The following is a 23604-nucleotide window of genomic DNA, read 5'->3' on the forward strand; positions in this document are numbered from 1 at the left end:
TTCTGCCTTTTGGAGCAGTTCGCCAGGTTGTCCACCCTGGCCCTGAGCGCCTTACTATCCCCGACCACCCATTGCCATCTCCACTTCCTGGATGGCGATCTGGTCACTCTGCCTCGAGAGGACCACCTCCACACCCTGCATCACCTCGCTTTGCGCCTTTACCATTTGGTCTGAGTTTGCCAAGGCCGCACTCATGGGGGAAATGGCCCCTTCCATTGCCCTGCGAGGTTCTCAGGGACAACCTGCTGTAACTGTGTCTGGGGGGCGGGCACATCTCGTCACCTCCGTACCTGTGGAGGAGGGGCCCCCAGACAATCCAGGATGGGGGGCACTGCTATGCGATGCTGGGCAGTGGATATCTGGCTGAGGACCTCGCTATCGAGTTGATAGTGGGATTACCTCGGGAATCACTTGGATTCACCACGCTGCAAATTACTTCCTGATTTGTGATTGATTTGTGATCTGAGCTTTTCAGCTCCTGTGGGAGCACATGGGGCTGGATTCTCTGTCCCGAGATGGCCGGAATGCCTCCCCGATGGGATGGACAATCGGGTGCTGGCGGGAAACGCAATGCTCTCACCCCTGACTGGTGGCGGGAAGGAGTTTGTTGTAACTGTAAAATCGCAGAAACTTTGATCAATTTATTAGTCAAGCGTTTTACCCAGATGTCTTTATTGATGAGGTGAACAAGGGTCAACGCAGGTGTAACATTCAAACAAATTTATTTGATAAACAGTGAAATCAGTTACTCTTAAATTGTCTCAAAATATTATTGAGAGATTGCACCTATCTGAATACCCACACTGCGGGTCCAATTCTCTGAGTCTCGATATCCTCACAGTCTGTCTTCATTCTGAAGGTGGGCCTTGCACGCTTCTGCCTCCCGCCTCTGCTGCATGGGCCCCCAGGACCCATGTAATGGGGGGACCCCCTGTCTGAAGAAACACCCTCTAATAATCTGCAGGCCTAAGTGGTGAAACCTCAATGTTTATAAACATTGACCACATCAAAGAGATGTAAGTGCACTAAGTGCATTCCAAACACTCAGGAGTGTGATTTCATTGCATCTACCTCTGTTTTATGTGGTCAGTGTTTACAAACATTGGGGTTTCACCACTTAGGCCACTAAAGTGTGAAGGGATATGAATGGATCAATGTTGTTGGGGTTGGGCTGATTTGGGGTGGTGGAGGTGGGGTTAGGCTGATTTGGGTGGTGGGGGCTCGGCATGGCTAATTTGGGGTGTTTGAGGTGGGGTTGGGGTGATTTGGGGTGTTGGAGGTGGGGTTGGGGTGATTTGTGGTGTTGGAGGTGGGGTTGGGGTGATTTGGGGTGTTGGGGGTGGGGTTAGGGTGATTTGTGGTGTTGGAGGTGGGGTTGGGGTGATTTGGGGTGTTGGGGGTGGGGTTGGGGTGATTTGTGGTGTTGGAGGTGGGGTTGGGGTGATTTGGGGTGTTGGGGGTGGGGTTAGGGTGATTTGGGGTGTTGGGGGCTCGGTTGGGGTGATTTGTGGTGTTGGGGGCTCGGCCGGGCTGATTTGGGGTGTTGGGGACTCGGGTGGGCTGATTTGCGGTGCTGGGGGTTGGTATGGTCGGGTCAATAGTGGGATTCCCTGGGAATCTCTCGACCCGACCACGCTGTGTATAAATTTGCACGGCGTGGAACACTGAATTGCATCCCGCTTAACAACCACAAGGGGATCGCAAAACTGGTGCAGTCAACTTCGGCTGAATCTGGGATCAGTGAGAAATGAATCCTGGAAACATTGATGCTGGCTTGTCCTCAGAGCTCTGGAGTCAGACTGCCCTTCATCATTTCACCGGGTGAGAGCAGAGATTCTGGAGAGGGGAGAATGGAGAGGAGGAGGGGGAGGAGAGTGAGGAGTGGGGAAATAAAAGGAGAAGAAATAAAAGGAGAAGAAATGAGGGTCGGATAGAAAGGAGAGAGAGAGAGGAGGAAGAGCAAGAGTGGAGAGAGTGGCAAGGGGACTGAAGGAAGAGATGGGGGAGAACAGAAAGGAGTGGGGACGGGGAGGCAGGGTGGGGGCTGACCAAGATGAAACAGGCTAACTGACTGCAAGACCAGCCTGACCAGGGCCTCAGGATCCTGGGAACTGAGGACAATGAATTAAGTCATTGTTTACGGGGATAGGGTGGGGGCGTGTGTTTCAGTAGGGAGCTCTTTCCAAGTGCGAGATGCAGACTCGATGGGCCGAATTGCCTTCTTCGGCACTGTAAATTCGAGGATTCTATGATTCTAGTAAAGATTATTTTGGAAACAGTGAAAAAATATGGAGCACTATTAACTGTGGCATTCTTTAAACAGATGTGCATAAGCCATCGTCCATTCTAAAATTTTAATTAAATGATGTTAAAATGATTGCTTTTTACAAGTGGTCAATAGCACAGTTCTCCACTGTCCAGTTTGAGTAACTTTCCATTTCTCAGCCATTTTGCAGTTCCTGGGTGAGAAAAGATGACATGTTTGCAAGGTGCAATTGAATTTCTTGTCTAATGCTTTCTTGATATGGGGAAAGCCTCTTTTTCATATTTATCAGCTTCTGTTTGACCACCTTGTTGATTTTTAAGGATTTGCGGTTCTGATCAAATGCCTTGTCCACCAAGGCGACGTTGCGTCTCAGTTCTGACATGTAGTCAGTCACAGTTTGGTTTTCCCTGTTCTGGGGTAGAATCCCTGTTTGTCCTGACGTATAGGGGGCCAGAAGTCTCACATTCTCACTGATCTTTGCCTCAATCTCACGAGAATTTGGATAATTACTTGGAATATTTCCAATTTGGTGGGTCACTTTCAGGGATCCTGTGTCAACATCAGGAAGCAACTTCCTCAGAATCTCCTGAATTCCCTGATCAAACCTCTTGGTCCCATCCCCTTTATCCAGCTTTTCCTGTACTGCTTTGGTCAGTGGAATCAAAACTCGCCCCTGACTTTTTCTGTTATCTTTGAATTTATCCCGAAGTGTTTTGCTCTGGCGGAATTCCATAGCTTTATTCCTCATCCTGTGGCAGAGCTTCTCATCAGTGTTAGCGGTCTGACGACATTTTTTGTGGTTTCTGCTGAGGCTGTGTTTGACCCCATCAGCAAAAGGAGAAAGTTTTGTCCTCGGAAACTGCAGCTCCTCCCTGATCCTCTGTTGAAGATTCTCAGTGTCGACTTTCATCTTCAAATGAAGCTCGTCTGTGAGGGGAGCCAGTTTCTGGCCAAGATTCCCAGCGTAGCCATTTACAGTCTCCAGGTTATCCTTTAAAGAATGACTGAAATTAAAGCAGAGGAAAGGTGTTTCATACCTAACAGAACAGGAAAATTGTGGATATGTTTGGGATGTAACTGACACACAGACTCTGAGTGACGTCTGCTGAGGTTAATGGCCGATTCCACAGAGTGAGCAAAGTTATTCGATGTGGATTACACAGTTTGGAACAGCAATGGTTAGTTAGGTTAGTTAGGGTTAGTCAGACTTGACTTAATGACACCCATTTCATACTCACCACCTGGAGATCTTTTGATTTTAGTGATTCTCTCCTTTTGTGCAATTTGTAATGTTTTAGGTTAGCACTGTTGCCTCACAGCTCCAGGATCTAGGTAAGGTGCTCTTTCAGAGGGTTGGTGCAGACTCGATGGGCCGAATGGCCTCCTTCTGCACTGTAGGGATTCTATTTGAAATTGAGTAGAGCAACACTCAGTAGCGACCCATTGACTGTCAGATAATCACTGACTGGCCACAACTGGTCCACTGACTGCCCACTGACTGCTCACTGACTGCCCACTGGCTGCCCACTGGCTGCCCACTGACTGCCCACTGGCTGCCCACTGGCTGCCCACTGACTGCCCACTGACTGTCCACTGACTGTCCCACTGACTGTCCACTGACTGCCCACTGACTGCCCACTGACTGTCCCACTGACTGCCCACTGACTGCCCACTGACTGCCCACTGACTGTCCACTGACTGCCCACTGGCTGCCCACTGACTGTCCCACTGAATGCCCACTGACTGTCCACTGACTGCCCACTGACTGTCCCACTGACTGTCCCACTGACTGTCCACTGACTGCCCACTGACTGCCCACTGACTGTCCACTGACTGCCCACTGACTGCCCACTGACTGTCCCACTGACTGCCCACTGACTGCCCACTGACTGTCCACTGACTGCCCACTGACTGTCCCACTGACTGTCCCACTGACTGCCCACTGACTGTCCCACTGACTGTCCCACTGACTGCCCACTGACTGTCCACTGACTGCCCACTGACTGTTCACTGACTGCCCACTGACTGTCCCACTGACTGTCCCACTGACTGCCCACTGACTGCCCACTGACTGCCCACTGACTGTCCACTGACTGCCCACTGACTGCCCACTGACAGTCCACTGACTGCCCACTGACTGCCCACTGACTTCCCACTGACTGTCCCACTGACTGCCCACTGACTGTCCACTGACTGCCCACTGACTGCCCACTGACTGTCCCACTGACAGTCCCACTGACTGCCCACTGATGTCCCACTGACTGTCCCACTGACTGCCCACTGACTGTCCACTGACTGCCCACTGACTGCCCACTGACTGCCCACTGACTGCCCACTGACTGTCCCACTGACAGTCCCACTGACTGCCCACTGACTTCCCACTGACTGTCCCACTGACTGCCCACTGACTGTCCACTGACTGCCCACTGACTGCCCACTGACTGTCCCACTGACTGTCCACTGACTGCCCACTGACTGCCCACTGACTGCCCACTGACTGTCCCACTGACTGCCCACTGACTGCCCACTGACTGCCCACTGACTGCCCACTGACTGCCCACTGACTGCCCACTGACTGCCCACTGACTGTCCCACTGACTGCCCACTGACTGTCCCACTGACTGCCCACTGACTGTCCTACTGACTGCCCACTGACTGTCCCACTGACTGCCCCACTGACTGCCTACTGACTGCCCACTGACCTTCCCACTGACTGCCCACTGACTGCCCACTGACTGCCCACTGACTGTCCCACTGACTGCCCCACTGACTGCCTACTGACTGCCCACTGACTGCCCACTGACCTTCCCACTGACTGCCCACTGACTGCCCACTGACTGCCCACTGACTGCCCACTGACTGTCCCACTGACTGCCCCACTGACTGCCCACTGACTGCCCACTGACTGTCCACTGACTGTCCACTGACTGCCCACTGACAGTCCACTGACTGCCCACTGACTGCCCACTGACTGCCCACTGACTGTCCCACTGACTGCCCACTGACTGCCCACTGACTGCCCACTGACTGCCCACTGACTGTCCCACTGACAGTCCCACTGACTGCCCACTGACTGCCCACTGACTGCCCACTGACTGTCCCACTGACTGCCCACTGACTGCCCACTGACTGCCCACTGACTGTCCCACTGACTGCCCACTGACTGCCCACTGACTGCCCACTGACTGTCCCACTGACTGCCAACTGACTGTCCCATTGACTGCCCACTGACTGCCCACTGACTGTCCCACTGACTGCCCCACTGACTGCCCACTGACTGCCCACTGACCTTCCCACTGACTGGCCACTGACTGCCCACTGACTGCCCACTGACTGTCCACTGACTGCCCACTGACTGTCCACTGACTGCCCACTGACTGCCCACTGACTGTCCACTGACTGTCCACTGACTGCCCACTGACTGTCCACTGACTGCCCACTGACTGCCCACTGACTGTCCCACTGACTGTCCCACTGACTGCCCACTGACTGTCCACTGACTGCCCACTGACTGTCCCACTGACTGTCCACTGACTGCCCAATGACTGCCCACTGACTGCCCACTGACTGCCCACTGACTGCCCACTGACTGCCCACTGACTGTCCACTGACTGCCCACTGACTGCCCACTGACTGTCCACTGACTGCCCAATGACTGCCCACTGACTGCCCACTGACTGCCCACTGACTGCCCACTGACTGCCCACTGACTGCCCACTGACTGTCCCACTGACTGCCCACTGACTGCCCACTGACTGTCCACTGACTGTCCCACTGACTGCCCACTGACTGCCCACTGACTGCCCACTGACTGCCCACTGACTGTCCCACTGACTGCCCACTGACTGCCCACTGACTGTCCACTGACTGTCCACTGACTGCCCACTGACTGCCCACTGACTGTCCACTGACTGTCCACTGACTGCCCACTGACTGTCCCACTGACTGTCCACTGACTGCCCACTGACTGTCCACTGACTGTCCACTGACTGTCCACTGACTGTCCACTGACTGTCCCACTGACTGCCCACTGACTGTCCACTGACTGCCCACTGACTGCCCACTGACTGCCCACTGACTGCCCACTGACTGCCCACTGACTGCCCACTGACTGTCCCATTGACTGTCCCACTGACTGTCCCACTGACTGCCCACTGACTGTCCCACTGACTGTCCACTGACTGCCCACTGACTGCCCACTGACTGTCCACTGACTGCCCACTGACTGCCCACTGACTGTCCACTGACTGTCCACTGACTGTCCACTGACTGCCCACTGACTGTCCCACTGACTGTCCACTGACTGTCCCACTGACTGTCCCACTGACTGCCCACTGACTGTCCACTGACTGCCCACTGACTGTCCCACTGACTGTCCACTGACTGTCCCACTGACTGTCCCACTGACTGCCCACTGACTGTCCACTGACTGCCCACTGACTGCCCACTGACTGTCCACTGACTGTCCCACTGACTGTCCCACTGACTGTCCCACTGACTGCCCACTGACTGCCCACTGACTGTCCCACTGACTGCCCACTGACTGTCCCACTGACTGCCCACTGACTGTCCACTGACTGTCCACTGACTGTCCCACTGACTGTCCCACTGACTGTCCCACTGACTGCCCACTGACTGCCCACTGACTGTCCCACTGACTGTCCACTGACTGCCCACTGACTGTCCACTGACTGCCCACTGACTGTCCCACTGGCTGCCCACTGGCTGCCCACTGACTGTCCCACTGACTGCCCACTGACTGTCCCACTGACTGTCCCACTGACTGCCCACTGACTGTCCACTGACTGCCCACTGACTGTCCCACTGACTGTTCACTGACTGCCCACTGACTGTCCCACTGACTGTCCCACTGACTGCCCACTGACTGCCCACTGACTGCCCACTGACTGTCCACTGACTGCCCACTGACTGCCCACTGACAGTCCACTGACTGCCCACTGACTGCCCACTGACTTCCCATTGACTGTCCCACTGACTGCCCACTGACTGTCCACTGACTGCCCACTGACTGCCCACTGACTGTCCCACTGACAGTCCACTGACTGCCCACTGACTGCCCACTGACTGCCCACTGACTGTCCCACTGACTGCCCACTGACTGCCCACTGACTGCCCACTGACTGCCTACTGACTGCCCACTGACCTTCCCACTGACTGCCCACTGACTGCCCACTGACTGCCCACTGACTGTCCCACTGACTGTCCACTGACTGCCCACTGACTGCCCACTGACTGTCCACTGACTGTCCACTGACTGCCCACTGACTGCCCACTGACTGCCCACTGACCTTCCCACTGACCTTCCCACTGACTGCCCACTGACTGCCCACTGACTGCCCACTGACTGCCCACTGACTGCCCACTGACCTTCCCACTGACCTTCCCACTGACTGCCCACTGACTGCCCACTGACTGCCCACTGACTGCCCACTGACTGCCCACTGACTGCCCACTGACTGCCCACTGACTGTCCCACTGACTGCCCCACTGACTGCCTACTGACTGCCCACTGACTGCCCACTGACCTTCCCACTGACTGCCCACTGACTGCCCACTGACTGCCCACTGACTGCCCACTGACTGCCCACTGACTGTCCCACTGACTGCCCCACTGACTGCCCACTGACTGCCCACTGACTGTCCACTGACTGTCCACTGACTGCCCACTGACAGTCCACTGACTGCCCACTGACTGCCCACTGACTGCCCACTGACTGTCCCACTGACTGCCCACTGACTGTCCACTGACTGCCCACTGACTGCCCACTGACTGTCCCACTGACAGTCCACTGACTGCCCACTGACTGCCCACTGACTGCCCACTGACTGTCCCACTGACTGCCCACTGACTGCCCACTGACTGCCCACTGACTGTCCCACTGACTGCCCACTGACTGCCCACTGACTGCCCACTGACTGTCCCACTGACTGCCAACTGACTGTCCCATTGACTGCCCACTGACTGCCCACTGACTGTCCCACTGACTGCCCCACTGACTGCCCACTGACTGCCCACTGACCTTCCCACTGACTGGCCACTGACTGCCCACTGACTGCCCACTGACTGTCCACTGACTGCCCACTGACTGTCCACTGACTGCCCACTGACTGCCCACTGACTGTCCACTGACTGTCCACTGACTGCCCACTGACTGTCCACTGACTGCCCACTGACTGCCCACTGACTGTCCCACTGACTGTCCCACTGACTGCCCACTGACTGCCCACTGACTGTCCACTGACTGCCCACTGACTGTCCCACTGACTGTCCACTGACTGCCCAATGACTGCCCACTGACTGCCCACTGACTGCCCACTGACTGCCCACTGACTGTCCCACTGACTGCCCACTGACTGCCCACTGACTGTCCACTGACTGCCCACTGACTGTCCCACTGACTGTCCACTGACTGCCCACTGACTGCCCACTGACTGCCCACTGACTGCCCACTGACTGTCCCACTGACTGCCCACTGACTGCCCACTGACTGTCCACTGACTGTCCCACTGACTGCCCACTGACTGCCCACTGACTGCCCACTGACTGCCCACTGACTGTCCCACTGACTGCCCACTGACTGCCCACTGACTGTCCACTGACTCTCCACTGACTGCCCACTGACTGCCCACTGACTGTCCCACTGACTGCCCACTGACTGCCCACTGACTGTCCCACTGACTGCCCACTGACTTCCCACTGACTGTCCACTGACTGTCCACTGACTGCCCACTGACTGTCCCACTGACTGTCCACTGACTGCCCACTGACTGTCCACTGACTGTCCACTGACTGTCCACTGACTGTCCACTGACTGTCCCACTGACTGCCCACTGACTGTCCACTGACTGCCCACTGACTGCCCACTGACTGCCCACTGACTGCCCACTGACTGCCCACTGACTGTCCCATTGACTGTCCCACTGACTGTCCCACTGACTGCCCACTGACTGTCCCACTGACTGTCCACTGACTGCCCACTGACTGCCCACTGACTGTCCACTGACTGCCCACTGACTGCCCACTGACTGTCCACTGACTGTCCACTGACTGTCCACTGACTGTCCACTGACTGCCCACTGACTGTCCCACTGACTGTCCACTGACTGTCCCACTGACTGTCCCACTGACTGCCCACTGACTGTCCACTGACTGCCCACTGACTGTCCCACTGACTGTCCACTGACTGTCCCACTGACTGTCCCACTGACTGCCCACTGACTGTCCACTGACTGCCCACTGACTGCCCACTGACTGTCCACTGACTGTCCCACTGACTGTCCCACTGACTGTCCCACTGACTGCCCACTGACTGCCCACTGACTGTCCCACTGACTGCCCACTGACTGTCCCACTGACTGTCCACTGACTGCCCACTGACTGTCCACTGACTGTCCACTGACTGTCCCACTGACTGTCCCACTGACTGTCCCACTGACTGCCCACTGACTGCCCACTGACTGTCCCACTGACTGTCCACTGACTGCCCACTGACTGTCCACTGACTGCCCACTGACTGTCCCACTGGCTGCCCACTGGCTGCCCACTGACTGTCCCACTGACTGCCCACTGACTGTCCCACTGACTGTCCCACTGACTGCCCACTGACTGTCCACTGACTGCCCACTGACTGTCCCACTGACTGTTCACTGACTGCCCACTGACTGTCCCACTGACTGTCCCACTGACTGCCCACTGACTGCCCACTGACTGCCCACTGACTGTCCACTGACTGCCCACTGACTGCCCACTGACTGCCCACTGACAGTCCACTGACTGCCCACTGACTGCCCACTGACTTCCCATTGACTGTCCCACTGACTGCCCACTGACTGTCCACTGACTGCCCACTGACTGCCCACTGACTGTCCCACTGACAGTCCACTGACTGCCCACTGACTGCCCACTGACTGCCCACTGACTGTCCCACTGACTGCCCACTGACTGCCCACTGACTGCCCACTGACTGCCTACTGACTGCCCACTGACCTTCCCACTGACTGCCCACTGACTGCCCACTGACTGCCCACTGACTGCCCACTGACTGCCCACTGATTGTCCCACTGACTGTCCACTGACTGTCCACTGACTGTCCACTGACTGCCCACTGACTGCCCACTGACTGCCCACTGACTGCCCACTGACTGCCCACTGACCTTCCCACTGACCTTCCCACTGACTGCCCACTGACTGCCCACTGACTGCCCACTGACTGCCCACTGACTGCCTACTGACTGCCCACTGACCTTCCCACTGACTGCCCACTGACTGCCCACTGACTGCCCACTGACTGCCCACTGACTGCCCACTGACTGCCCACTGACTGCCCACTGATTGTCCCACTGACTGCCCACTGACTGCCCACTGACTGTCCACTGACTGTCCACTGACTGCCCACTGACTGTCCACTGACTGCCCACTGACTGCCCACTGACTGTCCCACTGACTGTCCACTGACTGCCCACTGACTGTCCACTGACTGTCCACTGACTGCCCACTGACTGTCCACTGACTGCCCACTGACTGCCCACTGACTGTCCACTGACTGCCCACTGACTGCCCACTGACTGTCCACTGACTGTCCACTGACTGCCCACTGACTGTCCACTGACTGCCCACTGACTGCCCACTGACTGTCCCACTGACTGTCCCACTGACTGCCCACTGACAGTCCACTGACTGCACACTGACTGCCCACTGACTGCCCACTGACTGTCCCACTGACTGCCCACTGACTGTCCACTGACTGCCCACTGACTGCCCACTGACTGTCCCACTGACAGTCCACTGACTGCCCACTGACTGCCCACTGACTGCCCACTGACTGTCCACTGACTGTCCACTGACTGCCCACTGACAGTCCACTGACTGCACACTGACTGCCCACTGACTGCCCACTGACTGTCCCACTGACTGCCCACTGACTGTCCACTGACTGCCCACTGACTGCCCACTGACTGTCCCACTGACAGTCCACTGACTGCCCACTGACTGCCCACTGACTGCCCACTGACTGTCCCACTGACAGTCCACTGACTGCCCACTGACTGCCCACTGACTGCCCACTGACTGTCCCACTGACTGCCCACTGACAGTCCACTGACTGCACACTGACTGCCCACTGACTGCCCACTGACTGTCCCACTGACTGCCCACTGACTGTCCACTGACTGCCCACTGACTGCCCACTGACTGTCCCACTGACAGTCCACTGACTGCCCACTGACTGCCCACTGACTGCCCACTGACTGCCCACTGACTGTCCCACTGACTGCCCCACTGACTGCCCACTGACTGCCCACTGACTGCCCACTGACTGTCCCACTGACTGCCCCACTGACTGCCCACTGACTGCCAACTGACTGTCCCACTGACTGCCCACTGACTGCCCACTGACTGCCCACTGACTGTCCCACTGACTGTCCCACTGACTGTCCCACTGACTGCCCACTGACTGCCCACTGACTGCCAACTGACTGTCCCACTGACTGCCCACTGACTGCCCACTGACTGCCCACTGACTGTCCCACTGACTGCCCACTGACCTTCCCACTGACTGGCCACTGACTGCCCACTGACTGCCCACTGACTGTCCCACTGACTGCCCACTGAATGCCCACTGACCTTCCCACTGACTGCCCACTGACTGTCCCACTGACTGTCCCACTGACTGCCCACTGACTGTCCACTGACTGTCCACTGACTGCCCACTGACTGTCCACTGACTGTCCACTGACTGTCCACTGACTGTCCACTGACTGCCCACTGACTGTCCACTGACTGCCCACTGACTGCCCACTGACTGTCCCACTGACTGTCCACTGACTGCCCACTGACTGTCCACTGACTGTCCACTGACTGCCCACTGACTGTCCACTGACTGCCCACTGACTGCCCACTGATTGTCCACTGACTGCCCACTGACTGCCCACTGACTGTCCACTGACTGTCCACTGACTGCCCACTGACTGTCCACTGACTGCCCACTGACTGCCCACTGACTGTCCCACTGACTGTCCCACTGACTGCCCACTGACAGTCCACTGACTGCACACTGACTGCCCACTGACTGCCCACTGACTGTCCCACTGACTGCCCACTGACTGTCCACTGACTGCCCACTGACTGCCCACTGACTGTCCCACTGACAGTCCACTGACTGCCCACTGACTGCCCACTGACTGCCCACTGACTGTCCACTGACTGTCCACTGACTGCCCACTGACAGTCCACTGACTGCACACTGACTGCCCACTGACTGCCCACTGACTGTCCCACTGACTGCCCACTGACTGTCCACTGACTGCCCACTGACTGCCCACTGACTGTCCCACTGACAGTCCACTGACTGCCCACTGACTGCCCACTGACTGCCCACTGACTGTCCCACTGACAGTCCACTGACTGCCCACTGACTGCCCACTGACTGCCCACTGACTGTCCCACTGACTGCCCACTGACAGTCCACTGACTGCACACTGACTGCCCACTGACTGCCCACTGACTGTCCCACTGACTGCCCACTGACTGTCCACTGACTGCCCACTGACTGCCCACTGACTGTCCCACTGACAGTCCACTGACTGCCCACTGACTGCCCACTGACTGCCCACTGACTGCCCACTGACTGTCCCACTGACTGCCCCACTGACTGCCCACTGACTGCCCACTGACTGCCCACTGACTGTCCCACTGACTGCCCCACTGACTGCCCACTGACTGCCAACTGACTGTCCCACTGACTGCCCACTGACTGCCCACTGACTGCCCACTGACTGTCCCACTGACTGTCCCACTGACTGTCCCACTGACTGCCCACTGACTGCCCACTGACTGCCAACTGACTGTCCCACTGACTGCCCACTGACTGCCCACTGACTGCCCACTGACTGTCCCACTGACTGCCCACTGACCTTCCCACTGACTGGCCACTGACTGCCCACTGACTGCCCACTGACTGTCCCACTGACTGCCCACTGAATGCCCACTGACCTTCCCACTGACTGCCCACTGACTGTCCCACTGACTGTCCCACTGACTGCCCACTGACTGTCCACTGACTGTCCACTGACTGCCCACTGACTGTCCACTGACTGTCCACTGACTGTCCACTGACTGTCCACTGACTGTCCCACTGACTGCCCACTGACTGCCCACTGACTGCCCACTGACTGCCCACTGACTGCCCACTGACTGTCCCATTGACTGTCCCACTGACTGTCCCACTGACTGCCCACTGACTGTCCCACTGACTGTCCCACTGACTGTCCACTGACTGCCCACTGACTGTCCACTGACTGTCCCACTGACTGCCCACTGACTGCCCACTGAATGTCCACTGACTGCCCACTGACTGCCCACTGACTGTCCACTGACTGCCCACTGACTGTCCACTGACTGCCCACTGACTGTCCACTGACTGTCCACTGACTGCCCACTGACTGCCCCACTGACTGTCCCACTGACTGTCCACTGACTGCCCACTGACTGTCCCACTGACTGTCCACTGACTGTCCCACTGACTGTCCCACTGACTGCCCACTGACTGTCCACTGACTGCCCACTGACTGCCCACTGACTGTCCACTGACTGTCCCACTGACTGTCCCACTGACTGTCCCACTGACTGCCCACTGACTGTCCCACTGACTGTCCACTGACTGCCCACTGACTGCCCACTGACTGTCCCACTGACTGTCCCACTGACTGCCCACTGACTGTCCCACTGACTGTCCCACTGACTGCCCACTGACTGTCCACTGACTGCCCACTGACTGTCCCACTGACTGTTCACTGACTGCCCACTGACTGTCCCACTGACTGTCCCACTGACTGCCCACTGACTGCCAACTGACTGTCCCACTGACTGCCCACTGACTGCCCACTGACTGCCCACTGACTGTCCCACTGACTGCCCCACTGACTGCCTACTGACTGCCCACTGACCTTCCCACTGACTGCCCACTGACTGCCCACTGACTGCCCACTGACTGCCCACTGACTGTCCCACTGACTGTCCACTGACTGCCCACTGACTGTCCCACTGACTGTCCACTGACTGCCCACTGACTGTCCACTGACTGCCCACTGACTGCCCACTGACTGTCCACTGACTGTCCACTGACTGTCCACTGACTGCCCACTGACTGCCCACTGACTGTCCCACTGACTGTCCACTGACTGCCCACTGACTGTCCACTGACTGTCCACTGACTGCCCACTGACTGTCCACTGACTGCCCACTGACTGCCCACTGACTGTCCACTGACTGCCCACTGACTGCCCACTGACTGTCCACTGACTGTCCACTGACTGCCCACTGACTGCCCACTGACTGTCCCACTGACTGCCCACTGACTGCCCACTGACTGCCCACTGACTGTCCCACTGACTGTCCCACTGACTGCCCACTGACTGTCCCACTGACTGCCCACTGACTGCCCACTGACTGTCCCACTGACTGTCCCACTGACTGCCCACTGACTGCCCACTGACTGCCCACTGACTGCCCACTGACTGTCCACTGACTGCCCACTGACTGCCCACTGACTGTCCCACTGACTGCCCACTGACTGCCCACTGACAGCCCACTGAATGCCCACTGACTGCCCACTGACTGTCCACTGACTGCCCACTGACTGTCCCACTGACTGTCCCACTGACTGCCCACTGACTGCCCACTGACTGCCCACTGACTGCCCACTGACTGCCCACTGACTGCCCACTGACTGCCCACTGACTGCCCACTGACTGTCCCACTGACTGTCCCACTGACTGCCCAATGACTGCCCACTGACTGCCCACTGACTGTCCCACTGACTGTCCCACTGACTGCCCACTGACTGTCCCACTGACTGCCCACTGACTGCCCACTGACTGCCCACTGACTGCCCACTGACTGTCCCACTGACTGCCCACTGACTGCCCACTGACTGCCCACTGACTGTCCACTGACTGCCCACTGACTGCCCACTGACTGCCCACTGACTGTCCCACTGACTGCCCACTGACTGCCCACTGACTGCCCACTGACTGTCCCACTGACTGCCCACTGACTGCCCACTGACTGCCCACTGACTGTCCACTGACTGTCCCACTGACTGCCCACTGACTGCCCACTGACTGTCCCACTGACTGCCCACTGACTGCCCACTGACTGCCCACTGACTGTCCACTGACTGCCCACTGACTGCCCACTGACTGTCCCACTGACTGCCCACTGACTGCCCACTGACTGCCCACTGACTGTCCCACTGACTGTCCACTGACTGCCCAATGACTGCCCACTGACTGCCCACTGACTGCCCACTGACTGCCCACTGACTGCCCACTGACTGTCCACTGACTGCCCACTGACTGCCCACTGACTGCCCAATGACTGCCCACTGACTGCCCACTGACTGCCCACTCACTGTCCCACTGACTGTCCCACTGACTGCCCACTGACTGTCCCACTGACTGCCCACTGACTACCCACTGACTGCCCACTGACTGCCCACTGACTGTCCCACTGACTGCCCACTGACTGCCCACTGACTGCCCACTGACTGTCCACTGACTGCCCACTGACTGCCCACTGACTTCCCACTGACTGTCCACTGACTGTCCACTGACTGCCCACTGACTGTCCCACTGACTGTCCACTGACTGTCCCACTGACTGCCCACTGACTGCCCACTGACTGTCCCACTGACTGTCCACTGACTGTCCCACTGACTGCCCACTGACTGTCCCACTGACTGCCCACTGACTGCCCACTGACTGCCCACTGACTGTCCCACTGACTGTCCACTGACTGCCTACTGACTGTCCACTGACTGTCCACTGACTGTCTACTGACTGTCCACTGACTGTCCCACTGACTGCCCACTGACTGCCCACTGACTGCCCACTGACTGCCCACTGACTGCCCACTGACTGTCCCATTGACTGTCCCACTGACTGTCCCACTGACTGTCCCACTGACTGTCCACTGACTGCCGACTGACTGCCCACTGACTGTCCACTGACTGCCCACTGACTGTCCCACTGACTGTCCACTGACTGCCCACTGACTGTCCCACTGACTGTCCCACTGACTGTCCCACTGACTGCCCACTGACTGCCCACTGACTGTCCCACTGACTGCCCACTGACTGCCCACTGACTGCCCACTGACTGCCCCACTGACTGTCCCACTGACTGCCCACTGACTGTCCACTGACTGCCCACTGACTGCCCACTGACTGTCCACTGACTGCCCACTGACTGTCCCACTGACTGTCCCACTGACTGTCCCACTGACTGCCCACTGACTGTCCACTGACTGCCCACTGACTGCCCACTGACTGTCCACTGACTGCCCACTGACTGTCCCACTGACTGCCCACGGACTGCCCACTGACTGTCCCACTGACTGCCCACTGACTGTCCACTGACTGCCCACTGACTGTCCACTGACTGCCCACTGACTGTCCACTGACTGCCCACTGACTGTCCCACTGACTGCCCACTGACTGTCCACTGACTGCCCACTGACTGCCCACTGACTGTCCACTGACTGTCCCACTTACTGTCCCACTGACTGTCCCACTGACTGCCCACTGACTGTCCCACTGACTGTCCACTGACTGCCCACTGACTGCCCACTGACTGTCCCACTGACTGTCCCACTGACTGCCCACTGACTGTCCCACTGACTGCCCCACTGACTGTCCACTGACTGTCCACTGACTGCCCACTGACTGCCCACTGACTGCCCACTGACTGCCCACTGACTGCCCACTGACTGCCCACTGACTGCCCGCTGACTGCCCGCTGACTGTCCCACTGACTGTCCCACTGACTGTCCACTGACTGTCCACTGACTGCCCACTGACTGCCCACTGACTGCCCACTGACTGTCCCACTGACTGCCCACTGACTGTCCACTGACTGTCCACTGACTGCCCACTGACTGCCCACTGACTGCCCACTGACTGTCCCACTGACTGCCCACTGACTGTCCACTGACTGTCCACTGACTGCCCACTGACTGCCCACTGACTGCCCACTGACTGTCCCACTGACTGCCCACTGACTGTCCACTGACTGTCCACTGACTGCCCACTGACTGCCCACTGACTGCCCACTGACTGTCCCACTGACTGCCCACTGACTGTCCACTGACTGTCCACTGACTGCCCACTGACTGCCCACTGACTGCCAACTGACTGTCCCACTGACTGCCCACTGACTGCCCACTGACTGCCCACTGACTGTCCCACTGACTGCCCCACTGACTGCCTACTGACTGCCCACTGACCTTCCCACTGACTGCCCACTGACTGCCCACTGACTGCCCACTGACTGCCCACTGACTGCCCACTGACTGTCCCACTGACTGCCCCACTGACTGCCCACTGACTGCCCACTGACTGTCCACTGACTGTCCACTGACTGCCCACTGACTGTCCACTGACTGCCCACTGACTGCCCACTGACTGTCCCACTGACTGCCCACTGACTGCCCACTGACTGTCCCACTGACTGCCCCACTGACTGCCTACTGACTGCCCACTGACCTTCCCACTGACTGCCCACTGACTGCCCACTGACTGCCCACTGACTGCCCACTGACTGCCCACTGACTGTCCCACTGACTGCCCCACTGACTGCCCACTGACTGCCCACTGACTGTCCACTGACTGTCCACTGACTGCCCACTGACTGTCCACTGACTGCCCACTGACTGCCCACTGACTGTCCACTGACTGCCCACTGACTGTCCACTGACTGTCCACTGACTGCCCACTGACTGCGCACTGACTGCCCACTGACTGTCCCACTGACTGTCCCACTGACTGCCCACTGACTGCCCACTGACTGCCCATTGACTGTCCCACTGACTGTCCACTGACTGCCCACTGACTGTCCCACTGACTGTCCACTGACTGCCCACTGACTGTCCACTGACTGTCCACTGACTGCCCACTGACTGCGCACTGACTGCCCACTGACTGTCCCACTGACTGCCCACTGACTGCCCACTGACTGTCCTACTGACTGTCCACTGACTGCCCACTGACTGTCCACTGACTGTCCACTGACTGCCCACTGACTGCGCACTGACTGCCCACTGACTGTCCCAATGACTGCCCACTGACTGCCCACTGACTGCCCACTGACTGCCCACTGACTGCCCACTGACTGCCCAATGACTGCCCACTGACTGTCCCACTGACTGTCCACTGACTGTCCCACTGACTGCCCACTGACTGCCCACTGACTGTCCCACTGACTGTCCACTGACTGCCCACTGACTGTCCCACTGACTGTCCACTGACTGCCCACTGACTGTCCACTGACTGTCCACTGACTGCCCACTGACTGTCCACTGACTGTCCACTGACTGCCCACTGACTGCGCACTGACTGCCCACTGACTGTCCCACTGACTGTCCCAATGACTGCCCACTGACTGCCCACTGACTGCCCACTGACTGCCCACTGACTGCCCACTGACTGCCCACTGACTGCCCAATGACTGCCCACTGACTGCCCACTGACTGCCCACTGACTGTCCCACTGACTGTCCCACTGACTGCCCACTGACTGCCCACTGACTGCCCACTGACTGCCCACTGACTGCCCACTGACTGTCCCACTGACTGTCCACTGACTGTCCACTGACTGCCCACTGACTGCCCACTGACTGTCCACTGACTGCCCACTGACTGCCCACTGACTGCCCACTGACTGTCCCACTGACTGTCCCACTGACTGTCCCACTGACTGCCCACTGACTGCCCACTGACTGCCCACTGACTGTCCCACTGACTGCCCAATGACTGCCCACTGACTGCCCACTGACTGTCCCACTGACTGTCCCACTGACTGTCCACTGACTGCCCACTGACTGCCCAATGACTGCCCACTGACTGCCCACTGACTGTCCCACTGACTGACCCACTGACTGTCCACTGACTGTCCCACTGACTGCCCAATGACTGCCCACTGACTGCCCACTGACTGTCCCACTGACTGTCCCACTGACTGTCCCACTGACTGTCCCACTGACTGCCCACTGACTGCCCACTGACTGCCCACTGACTGTCCCACTGACTGTCCAATGACTGCCCACTGACTGCCCACTGACTGTCCCACTGACTGTCCCACTGACTGTCCCACTGACTGCCCACTGACTGCCCACTGACTGCCCACTGACTGTCCCACTGACTGCCCACTGACTGCCCACTGACTGTCCCAGTGACTGCCCAATGACTGCCCACTGACTGCCCACTGCCTGCCCACTGACTGTCCCACTGACTGTCCCACTGACTGCCCACTGACTGCCCACTGACTGCCCACTGACTGCCCACTGACTGCCCACTGACTGTCCCACTGACTGCCCACTGACTGTCCACTGACTGTCCACTAACTGCCCACTGACTGCCCACTGACTGTCCCACTGACTGCCCACTGACTGTCCCACTGACTGCCCACTGACTTCCCACTGACTGTCCACTGACTGTCCACTGACTGTCCACTGACTGCCCACTGACTGTCCCACTGACTGCCCACTGACTGCCCACTGGCTGTCCACTGACTGTCCACTGACTGCCCACTGACTGTCCCACTGACTGCCCACTGGCTGTCCACTGACTGTCCACTGACTGTCCACTGACTGCCCACTGACTGCCCACTGACTGTCCCACTGACTGCCCACTGACTGTCCCACTGACTGCCCACTGACTTCCCACTGACTGTCCACTGACTGTCCACTGACTGTCCACTGACTGCCCACTGACTGTCCACTGACTGCCCACTGACTGTCCCACTGACTGTCCACTGACTGACTACTGACTGTCCACTGACTGTCCACTGACTGTCCACTGACTGTCCACTGACTGTCCCACTGACTGCCCACTGACTGCCCACTGACTGCCCACTGACTGCCCACTGACTGCCCACTGACTGTCCCATTGACTGTCCCACTGAGTGTCCCACTGACTGTCCCACTGACTGTCCACTGACTGTCCCACTGACTGTCCCACTGACTGTCCACTGACTGCCCACTGACTGCCCACTGACTGTCCCACTGACTGTCCCACTGACTGTCCACTGACTGTCCACTGACTGTCCCACTGTCTGTCCCACTGACTGCCCACTGACTGTCCACTGACTGCCCACTGACTGCCCACTGACTGTCCACTGACTGCCCACTGACTGTCCCACTGACTGTCCCACTGACTGTCCCACTGACTGCCCACTGACTGTCCCACTGACTGTCCACTGACTGCCCACTGACTGCCCACTGACTGTCCCACTGACTGTCCCACTGACTGCCCACTGACTGTCCCACTGACTGTCCCACTGACTGCCCACTGACTGTCCACTGACTGCCCACTGACTGTCCCACTGACTGTTCACTGACTGCCCACTGACTGTCCCACTGACTGTCCCACTGACTGCCCACTGACTGCCCACTGACTGCCCACTGACTGTCCACTGACTGCCCACTGACTGCCCACTGACAGTCCACTGACTGCCCACTGACTGCCCACTGACTGCCCACTGACTGTCCCACTGACTGCCCACTGACTGCCCACTGACTGCCCACTGACTGCCCACTGACTGCCCACTGACTGCCCACTGACTGCCCACTGACTGTCCCACTGACGGTCCCACTGACTGTCCACTGACTGTCCACTGACTGTCCCACTGACTGTCCCACTGACTGCCCACTGACTGTCCACTGACTGCCCACTGACTGCCCACTGACTGTCCACTGACTGCCCACTGACTGTCCCACTGACTGTCCCACTGACTGTCCCACTGACTGCCCACTGACTGTCCCACTGACTGTCCACTGACTGCCCACTGACTGCCCACTGACTGTCCCACTGACTGTCCCACTGACTGCCCACTGACTGTCCCACTGACTGTCCCACTGACTGCCCACTGACTGTCCACTGACTGCCCACTGACTGTCCCACTGACTGTTCACTGACTGCCCACTGACTGTCCCACTGACTGTCCCACTGACTGCCCACTGACTGCCCACTGACTGCCCACTGACTGTCCACTGACTGCCCACTGACTGTCCACTGACTGTCCCACTGACTGTCCACTGACTGCCCACTGACTGTCCACTGACTGCCCACTGACTGTCCACTGACTGTCCCACTGACTGCCAACTGACTGTCCCACTGACTGCCCACTGACTGCCCACTGACTGCCCACTGACTGTCCCACTGACTGCCCCACTGACTGCCTACTGACTGCCCACTGACCTTCCCACTGACTGCCCACTGACTGCCCACTGACTGCCCACTGACTGCCCACTGACTGTCCCACTGACTGCCCCACTGACTGCCCACTGACTGCCCACTGACTGTCCACTGACTGCCCACTGACTGTCCACTGACTGCCCACTGACTGCCCACTGACTGTCCCACTGACTGTCCACTGACTGCCCACTGACTGTCCCACTGACTGTCCACTGACTGCCCACTGACTGTCCACTGACTGCCCACTGACTGCCCACTGACTGTCCACTGACTGCCCACTGACTGCCCACTGACTGTCCACTGACTGTCCCACTGAATGTCCACTGACTGTCCACTGACTGCCCACTGACTGCCCACTGACTGTCCACTGACTGCCCACTGACTGCCCACTGACTGCCCACTGACTGCCCACTGACTGTCCACTGACTGCCCACTGACTGTCCACTGACTGCCCACTGACTGCCCACTGACTGCCCACTGACTGTCCCACTGACTGTCCCACTGACTGTCCACTGACTGCCCACTGACTGTCCACTGACTGCCCACTGACTGTCCCACTGACTGTCCACTGACTGCCCAATGACTGCCCACTGACTGCCCACTGACTGCCCACTGACTGCCCACTGACTGCCCACTGACTGTCCACTGACTGCCCACTGACTGCCCACTGACTGCCCACTGACTGCCCAATGACTGCCCACTGACTGCCCACTGACTGTCCCACTGACTGCCCACTGACTGTCCCACTGACTGTCCCACTGACTGCCCACTGACTGCCCACTGACTGCCCACTGACTGCCCACTGACTGCCCACTGACTGTCCCACTGACTGCCCACTGACTGCCCACTGACTGTCCACTGACTGTCCACTGACTGCCCACTGACTGCCCACTGACTGTCCCACTGACTGCCCACTGACTGTCCCACTGACTGCCCACTGACTTCCCACTGACTGTCCACTGACTGTCCACTGACTGCCCACTGACTGTCCCACTGACTGTCCACTGACTGTCCACTGACTGTGCACTGACTGTCCACTGACTGTCCCACTGACTGCCCACTGACTGCCCACTGACTGCCCACTGACTGCCCACTGACTGTCCCATTGACTGTCCCACTGACTGTCCCACTGACTGTCCCACTGACTGTCCACTGACTGCCCACTGACTGCCCACTGACTGTCCACTGACTGTCCCACTGACTGCCCACTGACTGCCCACTGAATGTCCACTGACTGTCCACTGACTGTCCACTGACTGTCCCACTGACTGCCCACTGACTGCCCACTGACTGCCCACTGACTGCCCACTGACTGTCCACTGACTGTCCACTGACTGTCCACTGACTGTCCCACTGACTGTCCACTGACTGTCCCACTGACTGTCCCACTGACTGTCCACTGACTGTCCACTGACTGTCCACTGACTGCCTACTGACTGTCCACTGACTGTCCACTGACTGTCCACTGACTGTCCACTGACTGTCCCACTGACTGCCCACTGACTGCCCACTGACTGCCCACTGACTGCCCACTGACTGCCCACTGACTGTCCCATTGACTGTCCCACTGACTGTCCCACTGACTGTCCCACTGACTGTCCACTGACTGCCCACTGACTGCCCACTGACTGCCCACTGACTGCCCACTGAATGTCCACTGACTGCCCACTGACTGCCCACTGACTGCCCACTGACTGCCCACTGACTGCCCACTGACTGCCCACTGACTGTCCACTGACTGTCCCAGTGACTGTCCCACTGACTGCCCCACTGACTGTCCCACTGACTGTCCACTGACTGTCCCACTGACTGTCCCACTGACTGCCCACTGACTGTCCACTGAGTGCCCACTGACTGCCCACTGGCTGTCCACTGAGTGCCCACTGACTGCCCACTGGCTGTCCACTGACTGCCCACTGACTGTCCCACTGACTGTCCCACTGACTGTCCCACTGACTGCCCACTGACTGTCCACTGACTGCCCACTGACTGCCCACTGACTGCCCACTGACTGCCTACTGACTGTCCACTGACTGTCCACTGACTGCCCACTGACTGCCCACTGACTGCC

General features: G+C 58.4%; 1 protein-coding gene across 2 annotated transcripts in view; it reads right to left on the bottom strand.

The window, feature by feature from the left end:
* Positions 1-2340: 2340 nt before the first annotated feature.
* The window catches only part of LOC140398097 (uncharacterized), a 102955-nt gene continuing 81691 nt past the window's right edge, over positions 2341-23604 (bottom strand). For both annotated transcript variants that reach the window (XM_072486337.1, XM_072486336.1), the window contains exon 3: positions 2341-3270. In XM_072486337.1, coding sequence (XP_072342438.1) covers positions 2442-3270 — 829 coding nt within the window. In that variant the 3' untranslated portion in view covers positions 2341-2441. The remainder of the gene's footprint in view (positions 3271-23604) is intronic.

The sequence above is a fragment of the Scyliorhinus torazame genome, chromosome 21 (genome assembly GCF_047496885.1).
Source record: "Scyliorhinus torazame isolate Kashiwa2021f chromosome 21, sScyTor2.1, whole genome shotgun sequence".
Lineage (NCBI taxonomy): Eukaryota > Metazoa > Chordata > Chondrichthyes > Carcharhiniformes > Scyliorhinidae > Scyliorhinus > Scyliorhinus torazame.